Source organism: Hemitrygon akajei, chromosome 19 (genome assembly GCF_048418815.1).
Source record: "Hemitrygon akajei chromosome 19, sHemAka1.3, whole genome shotgun sequence".
Classification (NCBI taxonomy): domain Eukaryota; kingdom Metazoa; phylum Chordata; class Chondrichthyes; order Myliobatiformes; family Dasyatidae; genus Hemitrygon; species Hemitrygon akajei.
The window spans coordinates 431,155-449,372 of record NC_133142.1 but is presented as its reverse complement, the minus strand read 5'-3'; the positions used below and the strand labels follow the sequence as shown (position 1 = coordinate 449,372).

At 44.0% G+C, this 18,218-nt stretch overlaps 1 protein-coding gene across 3 annotated transcripts in view; it reads left to right on the top strand.

Annotated features, from left to right (window-relative positions):
- The window catches only part of rft1 (RFT1 homolog), an 86,606-nt gene that overhangs the window by 60,723 nt on the left and 7,665 nt on the right, over positions 1-18,218 (top strand). For 2 of the 3 annotated variants that reach the window (XM_073071944.1, XM_073071946.1), the window contains 3 exons: positions 4,194-4,244; positions 10,703-10,833; positions 13,932-14,076. In XM_073071944.1, coding sequence (XP_072928045.1) covers positions 4,194-4,244; positions 10,703-10,833; positions 13,932-14,076 — 327 coding nt within the window. The remainder of the gene's footprint in view (positions 1-4,193; positions 4,245-10,702; positions 10,834-13,931; positions 14,077-18,218) is intronic. The other variant, XM_073071945.1, reaches the window with a different exon arrangement.

Sequence of the window (18,218 nt, the reverse complement as noted above, 5' to 3'; positions counted from 1 at the left end):
ATGTACCTATGCAGAACTTCACACAAATATTCCCTGAATATTTGCCACATTTCTTCTGTACTTTTCCTTGAGAACATCTGTTTCCAATTTAAGCTTCCAATTTCCTGCCTGATAGCCTCATAATTCCCCTTACACCAATTAAATGCTTTTCTAACTTGTCTGTTCCTATCTCTCTCCAATGCTATGGTAAAGGAGATAGAATTATGATCAAAATGCTCTCCCACTGAGAGATCTGACACCTGACCAGGTTCATTTGCCAATACCAAATCAAGTGCAGCCTCTCCTCTTGTAGGCTTATCTACATATCGTGTCAAGAAACCTTCCTGAACACACCTAACAAACTCCACACCATCTAAACCCCTTGCTCTAGGGAGATGCCAATCTATATTTGGAAAATTAGAATCTCCCATCATGACAACTCTGTTATTATTACACTTTTCAAGGATCTGTTTCCCTATCTGCTTCTCGGTATCCCTGTTACTATTGGGCGGCCTATAAAAAACACCCAGTAAAGTTATTGAACCCTTCCTGTTCCTAATCTCCACCCACAGAGACTCAGTAGACAATCCCTCCATGACATTCATTTTTTCTGCAGCGTGACACTATCTCTGATCAACAGTGCCACGCCCCCACCTCTTTTACCTCTCCCCTGTCCTTTCTGAAACATCTAAAACTTGGCACTTGAATTAACCATTCCTGTCCCTGAGCCATCCAAGTCTCTGTTATGGCTATTCACATCATATCTCCAAGTACTGATCCACGCTCTAAGCTCATCCACTTTGTTCACAACACTCCTTGCGTTAAAATGGATACATCTCAAACCTTCGGTCTGAGCGCGAACCTTCTCTATCACCTGCCTATCCTCCCTCACGCTGTCTCCTATCTTTCTCTATTTGAGAGCCAGACAGCTCTTCCCCAGTCTCTTCAGTTTGGCAGCTGAGAACATTTCTATCACATACAAACCTTTGATTTCTGTCCATATAAGCAGTCTTCGTATGACCTTTATCCTCCTCCACCTCACCATTTGCTCTAACACTCTGGTTCCCCTCCTCCTGCAAATCTAGTTTAAAGCCCCCCAGAGAAGCTCTAGCTAACCTATCCACAAGGATGTTAGTCCCCTTCCAGTTCAGGTGCAAACTGTCTCATCGGAACAGGTTCCACCTTCCCTGGAACAAAGCCCAATTGTCCAGAAACATGAAGCCTTCCCTCCTGCACCATCTCCTTAGTCACGTATTTAGCTGCATTATCTTCCTATTTCTGGCCTCACTAGCACGTGACACAGGAAGCAATCCTGAGATTGCAACTTTGCACCTAACTCCCTAAACTCTCTTTGCAAGACCTCCTCCTCCTTCCTATTCATGTCGTTGGTCCCTAGTGGACCATGACGTCTGACTGCTCACCCTCCGTCCTGAGAATACCAAGAATTTGATACGAGATATCGCGGACCCTGGCACTAGGGAGGCAACAGATCATCTGGGATTCTCGATCTCTCCCACAGAACCTCTTGTCTGATCCCCTAACTATCGAATCCCCTATCACCACTGCTCTCTTCTTTCCCCTCCTTCCTTTCTGAGCTGAGGGTCCAGTCTTGGTGCCAGAGACGCGACAACACAACTTGTCCCTGTTAGGTCGTCCCCACCAACAGTATCCAAAACAATGTACTTATTGTTGATGGGATCGGCCACACGGGTGCTCTGCTCTTCCTGTCTGTTCCCCTTCCCTCTCCTGACAGTCACCCAACTACCTGCCTCCTGACTTTTAGGGGTGACTATCTCCCTGAAACTCCTGTCTGTTTTTGCTTCTGCCTCACGAATGATCTGAAGTTCATCCAGCTCCAGTTCCCTAACTCGGTTTGTTAGGAGCTGCAGCTGGATGCACCTTTTACAGTTGTAGTCATCAGGGACAATTGTGCTGTCCCTGACTTCCCACATCCTGCATACGGAGCACTCGACTTCCCTAACTGCTGCCTCCATTACCTACTCCTAAGTTAATTAAATTAATTAAAGGAACTTACCCACTTGGAGCAAGCTTGTCCTCTGCCTCTGCTTGCCGAAGCTTCTCAAGCCAAAGCCTCAAAGCTCCATTCTTACCCTGAGCCACTCACACCACTGGCTGCTCCTCTTCAGTTACCCGTCCTTTTTATTTGTCCCTGCCAATTATCTCACGAGCCCTTCGCTCCTCCTCTTCCTGCTGTAACGGTTTCTCAATCACACTGTTAATCTAGTCAAAGCTTTCCAGGTCCTGAAAGTGAATATGTAAAAAAAAAATCATGTGCAACTCTCTGTATTTCACCCCTAATAATGCAGGGTTAATGCCTTGAATTAGAGAGGGATCCTGTAGATTCCCTGCTAACTTGTCTGTAGTGCATAATATTTATAAATGCCTAGAGCACCTCATTGATGCATGAATTCAGAACTAGCTTGTCCACAGAAAGCAGAGGTTGTAGACATAGGACATACTTCCTGGAGGTCAATGACTAGAGGTGTTGTGCAAAGATCTGTTGTGAGACCCTTTCTCTATAAATGACTTGGATGAAGAAGCAGAGGGGGTGAGTTAGTAAGTTTGTAGATGACATGAAAGTTGGTGATATTGTGGATAGTGTTTAACATCGAAGGTTACAACAGGATATTGGCAAAATAAAGAATTGGGCAGAGAAGTGACAAATAGAGTTCAGTCCAGAAATGTGTGAAATAAAAGACGGAACTTGAAGGGAGAGTACAAAGTTAATGCCAGAATTCTTAGCAGTGTGGAAGAAATGAGGGATTGTGGGTTCCAGATTCATAGATCTCTCAAGGTTGCTACGCTAGTTTATAGAGTTGTTAAGAAGGTGTAAGGCGTACTGGCCTTCATTAGTCAGGGGACTGACTTCCAAGAGTTGCAAGGTAATGTTGCAGCTCATTGAAACTCTGGTCAGACCACACTGGGAGTATTGTGTTCTATTCTGGTTCCCTCATTATAGGAAGGATGTGGAAGCTTTAGAGAGCATGCAGAGGAGATTTACCAGGCTGTTAGTTAGATTAGAGAGTATGTTGATGTCATGGCCAAGAAAGCTGACCTATGCTTCTGTTTCTTCAGGAAGCTAAAGGAATATAGCAGGATCCTATCGACCTGTAGCAATTGTTATTGATGCATCATAGAGAGCATTCTATCTGGACGATTAATAACTTTGCCAAGCAACTGCTCTGCCCGTGGCTATGAGAAACTGTGAAGACTTGTGGACACAGCTCAACACATCATGGAAGCCAGCCTCCCCTGCATGGACTCTTGTCTATACTTCCCACTACTTCAGTAGAAAAGCAGAAAGCATAATCAAAGATCTCAGCCATCCTAGACATTCTCTCGTTTCCCCTCACCATTGGGCAGAAGATACAAAAGCATGGAAAATTGTACCACCAGGTTCTGTCCCTGTGGTTATCATACTCCTGAGCAGACTTCTTGTATGAACTCTTGACCTCACAATTTACCTCATTATGATCTTTCACTTTATTATTTACCTGCATTGCACTTTATAGCTTTTATGCTTTATTCTACATGGTTTTTTTTTAACCTTATTCCACCTTAAAGCACTGTGTAATGATTTGATCTGTATGAACAGTATGCAAGACAAACTTTTCACTCCATCACCGTACATGTAACAATAATAAAATATATGTCATATGAGGATAGGTTGAGTGACCTAGAACTTTTCTCTCTAGAGTGACTGAAGTTGAGAGGTGACTTGATAAAGGTGTGTGTGAAAGGCATAGATAGAATTGACAGCCAACACACTTTTCTCAGGTTAGCAATGGCCAATACCAATATTTAATGCTTTTAATGTGAGTGTAGGAAAGTTTAGTGGGATGTCAGAGGTAGGCCTGTTTACTCAGAGAGTGGAGGTGGCATGGAAATCACTGCCAGGGGTGGTGATAGAGGCAGATACTTTGAGAACATTTAAAAGACTCTGCGATAGGCACATGGGTGTAAGAAAAATGGAGGGTTATGGGCTGTGTAGAATGGAGGGTTTAGATTGAATGTGAAGTAGGTTTATGTAGGTCGGCACAATGTCATGGGATGAAAGGTCCTTACTGTGCTGTACTGTTTTATGTTCTGTGATGGTTGACAATGTGAGCTGAACTGGGGAAAATTTACAGGAAGACTAGCAACAATTGGGTTAAGCTGCTCGTACTCTAACTAATGCTGTGGTTTTATTGCAGGTGAACGATACCTCATGACATTTCTCAACATACTAAATTTTGGCGAACAAGGTGTGTCTGTTGTTTTCCTGGCATGTTTTATTTGTTCGGTTTAATTTGACATATTTTGTCATGAAAGTACCTGGAGTATTGTTAATGACAGTACATCTCTGTTTTACCGAGGCAGTGATCAGCACTAGTCTGGCAGTGTGTTAATGATGCAGTTACTCAGCCCTAGATTTCAGGAATTTGCCATCTAATCTGAGCCACCACCCTGTGTAGGCAGTATGGGGGGGGAGGAGCCCCTGGCTTTGTTTGTAAGTTGGGGGAGATAGAGGCAGAGGGGTTACAGAGAGACCTATGGTGAGATATAGAGTGTGCCCCAACATCTGGAGGAAGGCTTATTGGTCATAGGGTCATCCCAACCTGAAAAGAGGTCATTTGGCCCAATTTGTTTCTACCAATCAAGGTGACTATTTCTATGCTAATACCATGTGCCTGCCTTGCGCCTGAATACTTCTACTCCATTCCTATCCAAGTGTCTATTAAATGTTGAAATTGTATCTATCTCTGCCACTTCCTTTTGTAACTCTTTCCATATATACACCATCTTTGGTGTGGAAAAACTTTCAACTCAAATTGCTTTCAAATGTCTCCTCACTCATGCCCTCTAGCATTACAACGCCGACACCCCATACTAAGAAAATGACTAATTATCTTCTCTATGTATGCCCCTTATAATTTCATGAGCCTCTATAAGGCCATTCCTAAACCTCCTATATGCATGAAAATAAACCTAGCCCTCCATTCCAAGTGGAATCCTGGTGAATCTCTTCTGTACTCTTTTTAATGGTACTACATACTTCCTGTAGTGTGGCGACTAGATAAGTACACAATATTCGAAGTGTGGTCTTAACCAATGTTTTGTACAGCTGCAGTACGGCATGCCAACACTCTGCACAGTGAGCCTAAGAAGGCAAGAATGCCTTCTTCTCTGCCAAAATATCAATGTTTTCATTTTCAGAGCGGTATCAGCTTGTACTCCCCGGTCCCTCTGTACACTCCCAAGGTTGAGACCATTCACTGTGCATGTCCTATTATTATTTGATGTCTCAAATTGCTGTTCCTCACATTTGTTTGGCTTAAATTTCATCTATTACTACTTCACCCTACTTTCCAACTGATCTGCAGAACATCCCTCTGTATCCTATCATAATTTTTGCTGTTTACTACTACAACAATTTTTGTATCATCAGCAAACTTATTAATCAGTCCACAAACACACGAGTTTCTTCAGCTGTTGGAAATCCAGGTAAATCAACGTTTTATGCCAAGACCCTTTATCAGGACCTTCATCAGTTTTGGCCGATACATCAACTGTTTATTCCTTTCTATGGATGCTGCCTGACTTGCTGAGTTCCTCCGGCATTTTGTATGTGTTACCCTGTATTTCCAGCATCTGCAGAATTCTCGTGTTTATACTATCTTGACTTCTCATCAATCCCTGGCTTTCCAAATTAACAGAAGTTCTGTCCCTTAAGATGTTTTCCAATAATTTCCACATTATTGTTATGAGGCTCTCCGCCCTGTATTTTCCCGTTTTATCCTTACTGGACTTTTTGAATAAAGGAACAGCATTAGCTCCTTCCTTGCTTCCCATCAGGCCTGGGGATTTGTTCACCTGAACATGTGCCAATATCTTTAACCCTCTCCCACCTGATAGAAACATGTTTCAGGATATCAGTATACCCCTCCCTAACTCCCCCTCTTTCACATTCTCCTCCCTGTGTAATACTGATGAGATGTGTTAATATAGCACTCGTTTCTAACCCTTGACTCCACACGTTTCTTCCTGAACTTACCTGCTCTTTCCCTAGCTATACTCTTCCTTCTAATATATTTAAAAAAGGATTTCAAATTCTCTTTAAACTAAGGTCTTTTCTCCAAGGAAAATTGGCTTTGCCTCTTCATGCTCCATGCTGTATCCCAGGCAACATCTTGGTGAATCTCCTCTGCACCCTCTCTAGAGCTATCACATATTTCCATTAATATGGTGACCAGGACTGCACATAATACTCCATATGAGATGTATACTCTTAAGTTAGTGCATTCCCTCCAATTTCAGTGCTCCAGTTAGTGAAGCCCAGTGCTCCATATGCCTTTTTAACATATTATCTACCTGCACTGCAACCTTCAAGGATATTTGGATGTGTACTTCAAAGTCCCTCAGTTCCTCTATACTACCCATGTATCTTACCATTCATGGTGTATGTCCTTGCCTCAGTAACACTCCCAAAATGCATCACCTCACATTTATCTAGGTTAAACTCCATATGCCATTTCTCAGAACATTTCACCAACACATTAATAGCACCCTGTAGCCTAAGACTACAATCACGCCGTCAACAACTCTGCCAGTCCTAGTGTCATCTGTAAGCTTGCTGATGTGTTTCCTACATCCACATCCAAATCTAATCATTTGCTGGTCCCCATGGAACATCAAGTCCCCCAATTGCAGTCATCCAAACAGCAGATTAATCCTCTACCATTACCCTCTTATTGCCAAAGCTAAGGTAGGGGAAGAATGCAACACACTCAAAATGCTGGTGGAACACAGCAGGCCAGGCAGCATCTATAGGAAGAAGCACAGTCGACGTTTCAGGCCAAGGCCCTTCGTCAGGACTAACTGAAAGAAAAGATAGTAAGAGATTTGAAAGTAGGAAGGGGAGGGGTGAAGCTAAGAGCTGGAAAGGTGATTGGCAAAAAGGGATACAGAGCTGGAAAAGGGAAAGGATCGTGGGACAGGAGGCCTAGGGAGAAAGAAAGGGGGAGGGGAGCACCAGAGGGTGATGGAGAACAGGCAAAGAGTGATTGTGAGGGGGCAGAGAGAGAAGAAAGGGGGGATAAATAAATAAGGGATGGGGTAAGAAGGGGAGGAGGGGCATTAACGGAAGTTAGAGAAATCAATGTTCATGCCATCAGGTTGGAGGCTACCCAGATGGAATATAAGGTGCTGTTCCTCCAACCTGAGTGTGGCTTCATCTTGACGTAGAGGAGGCCATGGATAGACATATCAGAATGGGAATGGGACGTGGAACTAAAATGTGTGGCCACTGGGAGATCCTGCTTTCTCTAGCGGACAGAGCGTAGGTGTTCAGCAAAACGGTCTCCCAGTCTGCATCGGGTCTCACCAATATATAAAAGGCCACACCGGGAGCACCGGACGCAGTATACCACACCAGCCGACTCACAGGTGAAGTGTCGCCTCACCTGGAAGGACTGTCTGGGGCCCTGAATGGTGGCGAGGGAGGAAGTGTAAGGACAAGTGTAGCACTTGTTCTGCTTACAAGGATAAGTGCCGGGGGGAGATCAGTGGGAAGGGATGGGGGGGATGAATGGACAAGGGAGTCGCATAGGGAGCGATCCCTGCGGAAAGCAGAAAGAGAGGGGGAAGGGAAAGACGTGCTTGGTAGTGGGATCCCGTTGGAGGTGGTGGAAGTTACGGAGAATTATATGTTAGACCCGGAGGCTGGAGGGGTGGTAGGTGAGGACAAGGGGAACACTATCCTGAGTGGGGTGGCGGGCGGATGGGGTGAGAGCAGATGTGCGTGAACTGGGAAAGGTGCGTTTGAGAGCAGAGTGCATTGGCGCTGCCTCCTGCACGCATGCTGAGTTTGTTGACTTCATTAACTTTGCCTCCAACGTTCACCCTGCCCTCAAATTTACTTGGTCCATTTCCGACACCTCCCTCCCCTTTCTTAATATTTCTGTCTCCATCTCGGGAGACGGCTTATCTACTGATATCTACTATAAGCCTACTGACTTTCACAGCTATCTGGACTATTCTTCTTCTCACCCTGTCTCTTGCAAAAATGCCATCCCCTTCTCACAATTCCTCCGTCACTGCCGCATCTGCTCTCAGGATGAGGCTTTTCATTCCAGGACAAAGGAGATGTCTTCCTTTTTTAAACAAAGGGGCTTCCTTTCCTCCACCATCAACTCTGCTCTGAAATGCATCTCTCCCATTTCATGCACATCTGCTCTCACCCCATCCGCCTGCCACCCCACTCGGGATAGGGTTCCCCTTGTCCTCACCTACCACCCCACCAGCCTCCAGGTCCAACATATAATTCTCCATAACTTCCGCCACCTCCAACGGGAGCCCACTACCAAGCACATCTTTCCCTCCCCCTTCTTTCTGCTTTCTGCAGGGATTGCTCCCTACATGACTCCCTTGTCCATTCATTCCCCCCCACCATCCCTTCCCACCGATCTCCCTCCTAGCACTTACCCTAGTAAGCGGAACAAATGCTACACCTGCCCTTACACTTCCTCCCTCACCACCATTCAGGGCCTCAGACAGTCCTTCCAGGTGAGGCGACACTTCACCTGTGAGTTGGCGGGTGTGGTATACTGAGTCTGGTGCTCCCGGTGTGGCCTTTTATATATTGGTGAGACCCGACGCAGACTGGGAGACCATTTTGCTGAACACCTACACTCTGTCCGGCAGAGAAAGCAGGATTTCCCAGTGGCCACACATTTTAATTCCACATCCCATTCCCATTCTGATATGTCTATCCATGGCCTCCTCTACTGTCAAGATGAAGCCACGTTCAGGTTGGAGGAACAACACCTTATATTCTGTCTGAGTAGCCTCCAACCTGATGGCATGAACATTGATTTCTCTAACCTCCGTTAATGCCCCTCCTCCCCTTCTTACCCCATCTCTTATTTATTTATTCCTCCCTTTCTTCTCTCTCTCTGCCCCTCGCACAATCACCCTTTGCCTGTTCATCTCCCTCTGGTGCTCCCCTCCCCCTTTCTTTCCCCCAGGCCTCCCGTCGCATGATCCTTTCCCTTCACCAGCTCTGTATCCCTTTTTGCCAATCACCTTTCCAGCTCTTAGCTTCACCCCTCCCTCTCCTGTCTTCTCCTATCATTTTGGATTTCCCCCTCCCCCTCCTACTTTCAAATCTCTTACTATCTTTTCTTTCAGTTAATCCTGACGAAGGGTCTCGGCCCGAAACGTCAACTGTACTTCTTCCTATAAATGCTGCCTGGCCTGCAGCGTTACATCAGCATTTTGTGTATGTTGCTTGAATTTCCAGCATCTACAGATTTCCTCGTGTTTGCGTAGGGGAAGGATGGTTGGTTTGGGCAGAGCAGGTCTGTATGTGGAAGTGGGACGGGGGTTACTATGATAGGGATGAGCAGGAGGGAGTCATTGTGGTTAGAAAATGAGGAATTGAGTGTCATTTTTGGGGTTGGTTGGTCATGGTGAAGGAGGCTGGGTACAGCGTATCCAGTGAGGGGATGCAGGGTCGTTATGATGGAGGGAACACAATCCTAAAAAGCATGTGAATAAAATAAATATCCTACAGATAATTAATACATGCCCTGGTGGAACTCACTGATTGGCTGAACTATAATTTTGGAGCTGGTATGTGAAGGCCGTTGCCTCTTTACTCACAGTGCAGATTTGAGATGGGTCCAGCTTTTTAGAGTAGTAGTGATGGACAGTAATTTACATCAAAAAATTGGACTATAGTCAGGAGACAAAAACCACTCTGGCCAATCAGGATAAGAACCAATTTCTTGGTGGTGGTGGCCCTCTGTTGGTCAAAATTGACCATGAATGCTGTGTCCTAGCTGTCTATGTCATAGTTGATATACAAGCCAGGGCAGTATGATGTGGACAGCAAGCTGTTGCCCATGCAGGAGGCTTCCCCTCTCCACGCAGTTGATGAATCCAAAGGAACAGCAGAGAATGATATATTTTGACACCAGCGGCATCTCAGGAGTTTCCAGTCAGCATTGAACTCAATGTAGGACTGCTTTAGGGACTCCAGCTCCATTTTTCCCTCTGGGTTTTCTCCCAAAGCCTTCCCCATGAGTGGGTCTAGCCACAAGGCAGTGGAGGTTTGAGATCAGAATTTTCATTCTCCTAGATGATCTGCCTACCACAGCTGATAAGCCCCATCTGCCCGAAGCGATTGGTTTTAAGGCACCAGTAACCTGCCTTTGTCCCTTCTCCTGTCAGTAGAAACGGTTCTGCTGGGCTTAGTAGCTAAGCCACACATGAAGGCCAGGAGCTGGACCTGGTTATCAGAGGCTATTTGAGATACACACCATTGGGAACATTTAACAGGTAGTTTAAGCTTATCCCCACTACCACCCCCAGCCCCCTCCCCCCACCCCCAGCTATGCAACTTCAAAGAACCAATTTCTTGCAGAATCCTCACATTATTCCGAAGCTTTCTGGAATAATTTGCTGCTTTCCCCATGCCTCTTTCTGCCCACATTTCATTGGATGCATTGTGACCCTCCCACCTACCCCAAGACTCCCAGTGAACTTCCTTATCCATAGCCATCTCAACTCATCAGCACCCTCTTTCTCTACATCTAGACCCCCTCATCTTCAAGATGCCCCTTCCTGCAGATTGCTCTTATAGTTGAAGCTATCCTCGGGAAAGTTATAGACAGATGCAAATCCAGTTTGGCTAGTGACTGATTGAGCGCTTCTTTTGCAGGTGTCTATGATATTGTGAATAATCTGGGCTCGCTGGTGGCGAGGTTCCTCTTTCTTCCCATTGAGGAAAGTTTCTACATTTTCTTCGCTAGCGTTCTTGAGCGAGGGAAGGAAACAAGGCACCAGAGAGAGGTATTGTAAGAGGTATTGTAATTATAAAATAAATTTTGCTGTACCACTCCTGAGGATAAGACAGGAGTGTTGGAGATGACTTTTTAAAAAAATATATCAATTGTCACAAGATGGGCATTTCATAGAGTCTTAGAGCTGATACGCCACAGAAATAGGCCTTTCAGCCCAACTTATCTATACATACAATTGTTCCTAACTACAGGGATCCCATTTGCCTGAATTAGATCCATATACTTCTACTCCTTTCCTAGCCAAGCGCACATCCCAATGCTTTTTAAATGTAGTTGTATCTGCCTCTACCACCACCTTTGGCAGCCCATTCCAAATATACACTTTCCTCTATGTGAAAAACTTACCTTTCAGATATCCTTTAAAGCACTCTGAAGGAACAGAGGAATCTTGGGGTCCAAGTCCCGAGATTCTAACCCTGAGCAGTTTAACTGAATCTGATTACATACAAGGGCACAATCAAGTGGTAAACATCATTTATCAAGATCTTACTCTAAAATACAGACTCATAAAAGACACCATACTTTACTATAAATACACCAGCACAGTGGTGCCGAGGTAACAACCTCTCCCTCAATGTCCAAAAATCAAAAGAGCTGATTGTAGACTACATGAGGAATGGAGACAGGCTCAGCCTGATGAACAGCAATGGGTCTGCATTTGAGAGGGTGAGTAGCTTCAAGTTTCTCGGTATACACAATACCAATTACTTCACCTGGACTGTACACATTGGCTTTCTGGCAAAAGGCACAGCAGCACCTCTTCTGTCTCAGGCGACTGAAGAAGTTCGGCATTGGCCCCCAAATCCTCAAGACCTTCTACAGGGGCATCATTGAGAGCATATTAACTGGCTATATCACCGCCTGGTTCGGGAAGTGCACCAACCTTGATCGCTGGCCACTGCAGAGTGGTATGGACAGCCCAGCGCATCTGTGGATGTGAACTTCTCTGAGGACATTTATAGCAGCAAGTGCAGAAAGAAGGCCTGGAAGATCACTGGGGACACTAGTCACCCAACCATAAGTTGTTTCAGCTGCTTCCATCTGGCAAACACTGCTGCAGCATTAAAGCCAGGACCAACAGGCTATGAGACAGCTTCTTTCTACAAGCCATTAGACTTTTAAATTACCATGCCTGTATATTGCAATGGAGTCATAGAACCATAGAACACTACAGCACAGTACAGACCCTTCAGCCCTCCATGTTTTGCCGACCCATATAATCCTTAAAAAACAGTACTAAACCCACACTACCCCATAACCCTCCATTTTTCTTTCATCCATGTGCCTGTCCAAGAGGTTCTTAAATACCCCTAATGTTTTAGCTTCCACCACCATCCCTGGCAAGTCATTCCAGGCACTCACAACCCTCTGTGTAAAAAAAACTTATCCCTGATATCTCCCCTAAACTTCCTTAATTTTGTACATATGCCCTCTGGTGTTTGCTATTGGTGCCCTGGGAAACAGGTACTAACTATCCACCCTATCTATGCCTCTCAGAATCTTGTAGACCTTTATCAAGTCCCCTTTCATTCTTCTACGCTCCAAAGAGAAAAGTCCCAGCTCTGCTAACCTTGCTTCATATGACTTGTTCTCCAAACCAGGCAACATCCTGGTAAATCTCCTCTGCACCCTCTCCATAGCTTCCACATCCTTCCTATAATGAGGTGACCAGAATTGAACACAATACTCTAAGTGTGGTCTCACCAGAGATTTGTAGAGTTGCAACATGACACCTCTACTCTTGAACTCAATCCCCCTGTTAATGAAGCCTAGCATCCCATAGGCCTTTCTAACTACCCTATCAACCTGTGCAGCGACCTTGAGGGATGTATGGATTTGAACCCCAAGGTCCCTTTGTTCGTCCACACTCTTAAGTAATTGACCATTAATCCTGTACTCAGTCTTCCGGTTTGTCCTTCCAAAATGCATCACTTCACACTTGTCCGGATTGAACTCCATCTGCCATTTTTCTGCCCAACTCTGCGGCCTGTCTATATCCTCTTGTAACCTTCGACAACCTACAGCTCCATCCACAACTCCTTCAATCTTCGTGTCATCCGCAAACTTACTCACCCATCCTTCTGCCGCTACATCCAGGTCATTTATAAAAATCACAAATAGGAGGGGGTCCCAGGACAGATCCCTGCAGCACTCCACTAGTCACCGACCTCCAGGCAGAATACTTTCCTTCCACAACTACCCTCTGCTTTCTTCCTTTAAGCCAATTTTTTATCCAAACAGCCAAGTTTCCACTGATCCCATGCCTCATGACTTTCTGGATGAGTCTGTCATGAGGGACCTTGTCAAATGCTTTGCTAAAGTCCATGTAGACCACATCCACTGCCCTACCCTCATCAATTTCTTTTGTTACCTCTTCAAAATACTCAATCAGGCTCGTGAGGCACGATCTTCCCTTCACAAAGCCATGTTGACTATCCATGAGTAGACTGTACTTCTCCAAATGCTCATAGATCCTATCCTGAAGAATCCTTTCCAGTAGTTTGCATACCATCGACGTAAGACTTGCCGGTCTATAGTTCCCAGGTTTCTCCCTATTACCTTTTTTAAACAAGGGAACTACATTTGCCATTCTCCAGTCCTCCAGCACTTCCCCTGCAGCCAAAGAGGATTCAAAGATCATAGCTAGGAGTCATAATGCAAAGATTTTCACTCCCTCACGTTGTGGGATGGATATAATATTTAAATAAATTTTAAATTCTAAATTTTAAAAGAGATTTGCAAGGTGAGTTTCTTTTACACAGAGTGGTAGGATGCCAGGGAGATTGGTGGAAGCAGATATGTCAGCAAAAATTAAGAACCATTTAAACAGGTGCATGAACAGACAGGGAGTGGCAGATGGGATTAATTTGGTTTAGCATCATGGTCAACACAAACACCATGGGCCAAAGGCCTATTTCTGTGCTATACTATTGTATGTTCTATGATGTTTCTTATCAGTCTCTGCCTTTCCAATAAGGCAGAGATGGTGCAAGAGAGATTCCTTGACATATTCCTTGAGAGGGAGAGAAAAGAGAAATTTGGGTTAATCTCAGAACAAATTTGCTCTGAATTTATTATGGTTGATAGGAAGAAGTTCGTCTCGCAGCAGTTGTTCTGAAGATGCTTCTAAAGCTCGTGCTTCTAATTGGAGTGACCATCTCTGTCTTTGGCTATTCCTATTCTGAATTGGCACTGGATATCTACGGTGGATCAATGCTCAGCTCTGGACCAGGTATCATTCTCTAAGCAGGACGTATTAACCTTTGAGGTTCAATTTGTGCAGCTTCACCAGAAGTGTTTCTATGATCTTTAATTTGCTATAAACTGACATTTTATAACACCCTCTTGCTCAGAAACTCATCCTCATCTCTGTTTGAAGTAGATGGCCCTCTATTCTGAGACGTCCCATTCTAAACTCTCCTACCACAGGAAACATCCACTCCACATCCATTTTATCTATATATTCAATATTTGATGTTTGGATGAAATTCCCCCCCCCACCATTCTTCTAAACACCAGCAAGTACAGGCCCTGAGCAATTGAACACTCATATTGTCATTTAAAAAAAATTGGATTGGTATATGGACAGGAAAGGAATGGAGGGTTTTGGGCTGAGTGCAGGTCAGTGGGACTAGGTGAGAGTAAGTGTTCAGCACGGACTAGAAGGGCCGAGATGGCCTGTTTCCGTGCTGTAGTTGTTATATGTTATATAAGCATTTCATGAAACTCCTTTGAATCTTTTGATAGCACATCCTTTCTTGGATAAGGTGCCAAAATGCTCGCAGTACTCCAGTGTGGTTTAACTAATGCCTTATAAAGCCTCAGGATTACATCCTTGCTTTTATATTCTAGTCCTGTCGAAATTCTTACTAAACATTGCATTTCCTTTCCTTACCACCGACTCAACCTGCAAATTAACCTTAAGGGAATGCTTCACAAGGACTCCCAAGTCCCTTTGCAGCTCTGATTTTTAATTTTCTCCCCATTTAGAAAATAGTCTCTACCTTTATTCCTTCTACCAACATGCATTTCCCTGCACTATATTCCATCTGCCACTTCTTTGCCCGTTCTCCTAATCTGTCTTAAGTCCTTCTGCAGTTTCCCTGCTTCCCTCCACCTATCTTTGTATTGCCCACAAATTTGATAACAAAGTCATCAATTCAATCATCTAAATCATTGACATATAACGTAAAAAGAAGCAGTCCCAACACTGACCCCTGCAGAACGTCACTAGTCATTGGCAGCCAACCAGAAATGGCCCCCTTTATTCCAATTCTTTGCCTCCTGCCAGTCAGCCAATCTTCTATCCTTCCTATTATTTTTCCTGTAATACAATGGTCTCTTACCTCGTTCAGCAGCCTTATGTCTGGCACCCTGTCAAAAGCCTTCTGAAAATCCAAGTAAACCACATCTATTGACAAACAAGAGAAAATCTGCAGATGTTGGAAATGCAAGCAATACACACAAATTGCTGGAGGAACTCAGCAGGCCAGGCAGCATCTATGGAAAAGAATACTGTTTTGCTGTTTCAGGCTGAGACCCTTCAGCAGGACCCTTCTTTGTCTGTCCTGCCTATTATTTCCTCAAAGAATTCCAACAGGCAAGATATTTCCTTAAGGAAACCATACTGACTTTGGTCTTTTTTTAAAATCATGTGCACCCAAATACCCTGAAACCTCATCCTTAGTAATGTACTCCAACATCTTCCCAACGTTGAAGTCAGGCTAACTGCCTTTGGTTTCCTTTCTTTTGCCTACCTCCCTTCTTAAAGAGTGGAATGACAATTTCAATTTTCTAGGAACCATTCCACAATCTAGTGATTCTTGAAAGATCATTATTAATGCCTCCACAGTCTCTTCAGTTACCTCTTTCAGAATGCTGGGATGTAGTCCATCTAGTCCAGTTAACTTATCTACCTTCAGATCTTTCATCTTCCCAAGCATTTTCTACCTATTAATAGCAACAACACTCACTTCTGCCCCTGACACTCTCGAATTTCTGGCACACTCCTTGTGTTTTTCACAGTGAAAAACGATGCAAAATACTTAATAAACTCATCCATCATTTCTTTGTCCCCCCATTACTACCTCTCCAGTGTCATTTTCCAGTGGTCCTATCTCCACTCTCACATGTCTTTTCCTCATTCTATATCTGATAAAACTTTTTGGATGATCTTTTATATGATTGGCTAGCTTAACATCGTATTTCATGTTTTCTCTCCTTATGGCTTTTTTTTCAGTTACCTTCTGTTAGACTAAGACATGGGAGCAGATTTAGGCCATTCAGCCCCTTGAGTTTGCTCTGCCATTCCATCATGGCTGATCCCAGATCCTACTCAGCCCAAAACACCTGCCTTCTTGCCAAATCCTTTGATGCCCTGACCAATCAGGATACTGTCAACTTCCACTTTAAATATACTTACGGACATGGACTCCACCGCAGTCTGTGGCAGAGCATTCCACAGATCCACTACTCTCTGGCTAAAAAAATTCCTCTTTGCCTGTGTTCTAAAAGGTCGGCCCTGAATTTTGAGGCTGTGCCCTGTAGTTCTGGATACCCCCACCATAGAAAATATCCACATCCTTTCAACATTCAGTAAGTTTCAATGAAATCCCCCTTTATTCTTCTATGTTCCAGTGAGTACAGACCCAAAACTGCCAGACATTCCTCATATGTTAACCCCTTCATTCCCAGATTCATCCTCGTGAACCTCCTCTGGACTATCTCCAATGACATGACCTTTCTGAGATATGGGGCCCAAAACTGTTTACAATATTCGAAGTGCGGTCGGCCTAGACTCTTATAAAGCCGCAGCATTATCTGCTTGCTTTTATATTCAATTCCCCTTGATATAACTGCCAACATTACATTTGCCGCCTTTACCACAGACTCAACCTGTAAACTAAACTTCTGGGAGTCTTGCACAAGGTCTCCTAAGTCCCTCTACACTTCTAATGTTTGAACTTTTTCCCCCATTTAGATAATAGTCTGCTCTGTTGTTCCTTTTAACAAAATGCATCACTGTATTCCATCTGCCACTTTCTTGCCCGTTCTTTCGATTTGTCTAAATCCTGCTGCAATTGTATTGCTTCCTCAGCAATACCTATGCCTCCACCTATCTTTGTATAAAACTTTGTCACAAAGCTATCAATTCCATGATCTAAATCATTGACAAACAATGTGAAAAGTAGCACTTCCAATACTGACCCCTAAGGAACAACACTAATCACTTGGCAGCTAACCAGAAAAGGCTCCCTTCATTCCCACTCACTGCTTCCTGCCTGTCAGCCATTTTATCTTGATAAGCAGCCTTATGTGAGGGACCTTATAAAATGCCTCTGAACATCCAAGAAAATGACATTCACTGCCTATCCTTTATCTCCCCTGCTTGTTACTTCCTCAAAGAACTCTAATAGATCTGTCAGGGAAGATTTCCCTTTACTGAAACCATGCTGACTTTGACTTAGTTTATCATTAGTCTCCAAGTATCCCAAAACCTCATCCTTAATAATAGACTCCAACACTTTCCCAGCCACTGATGTTTGGCTAACTGGTCTATAATTTCCTTTATTTTGCCTTTGTTCCTTATTAAAGAGTAAAGTGACATCTGCAATTTGCCAGCCCTCTAGGACCGTGCCAAAATCAAGTGATTCTGTAAGATCATGACCAATGGATCCGTTATCTCTTCAGCAACCTCTTAGGACTCTGGGATGTAGTGGTCCAGGTGACTTATCCACATTGGGACGTTTGAGTTTGCCTTGCACTTTTTCCTTTGTAATAACAATGGCACTCACTTCTGCTCTCTGACAGTCACAGGCCTCTAGCACACTGCTAGTGTCTTCCACAGTGAAGACTGATGTAAGTACCCATAAAGTTCATCAGCTATTTCTTTGTCCCCCATTACTACTTCACCAGCATCATTTTACAGTGGTCCAATATCAACTCTCAGCTCCTTTTTACTCTTTATATATCTGAAAAACTTCCAGTCTCCTGCTTTGTATTATTGGATAAGTTTGCTGTCATATTTCATCTTTTCCCTTCTTATAGCTTTTTAGTTGCCTTTTGTTGGATTTTAAACACTTCCCAATCATCCAACTTCGCCCCTCACTTTTGCTACCTTATATGCCCTTTCCTTGGCTCTTATGCAGTCCTTAACTTCCCTTTTGGTTTTTAAAAGTTTCCAAATCCTCTCACTTCCCACTATTTTTTGTTATATGCCCTCTTTTGATTTTATGCTGTTTTTAACTTCCCTTGTCAGCCACGGTTGAGTTACCCTCCCTTTAGAATATTTCATCTTTGGGATATATCTATTTTGTGCCTTCTGAATTTCTCCCAGAAGTCAAGTCACTTTTTGTTGTCATTTCAACCATAACT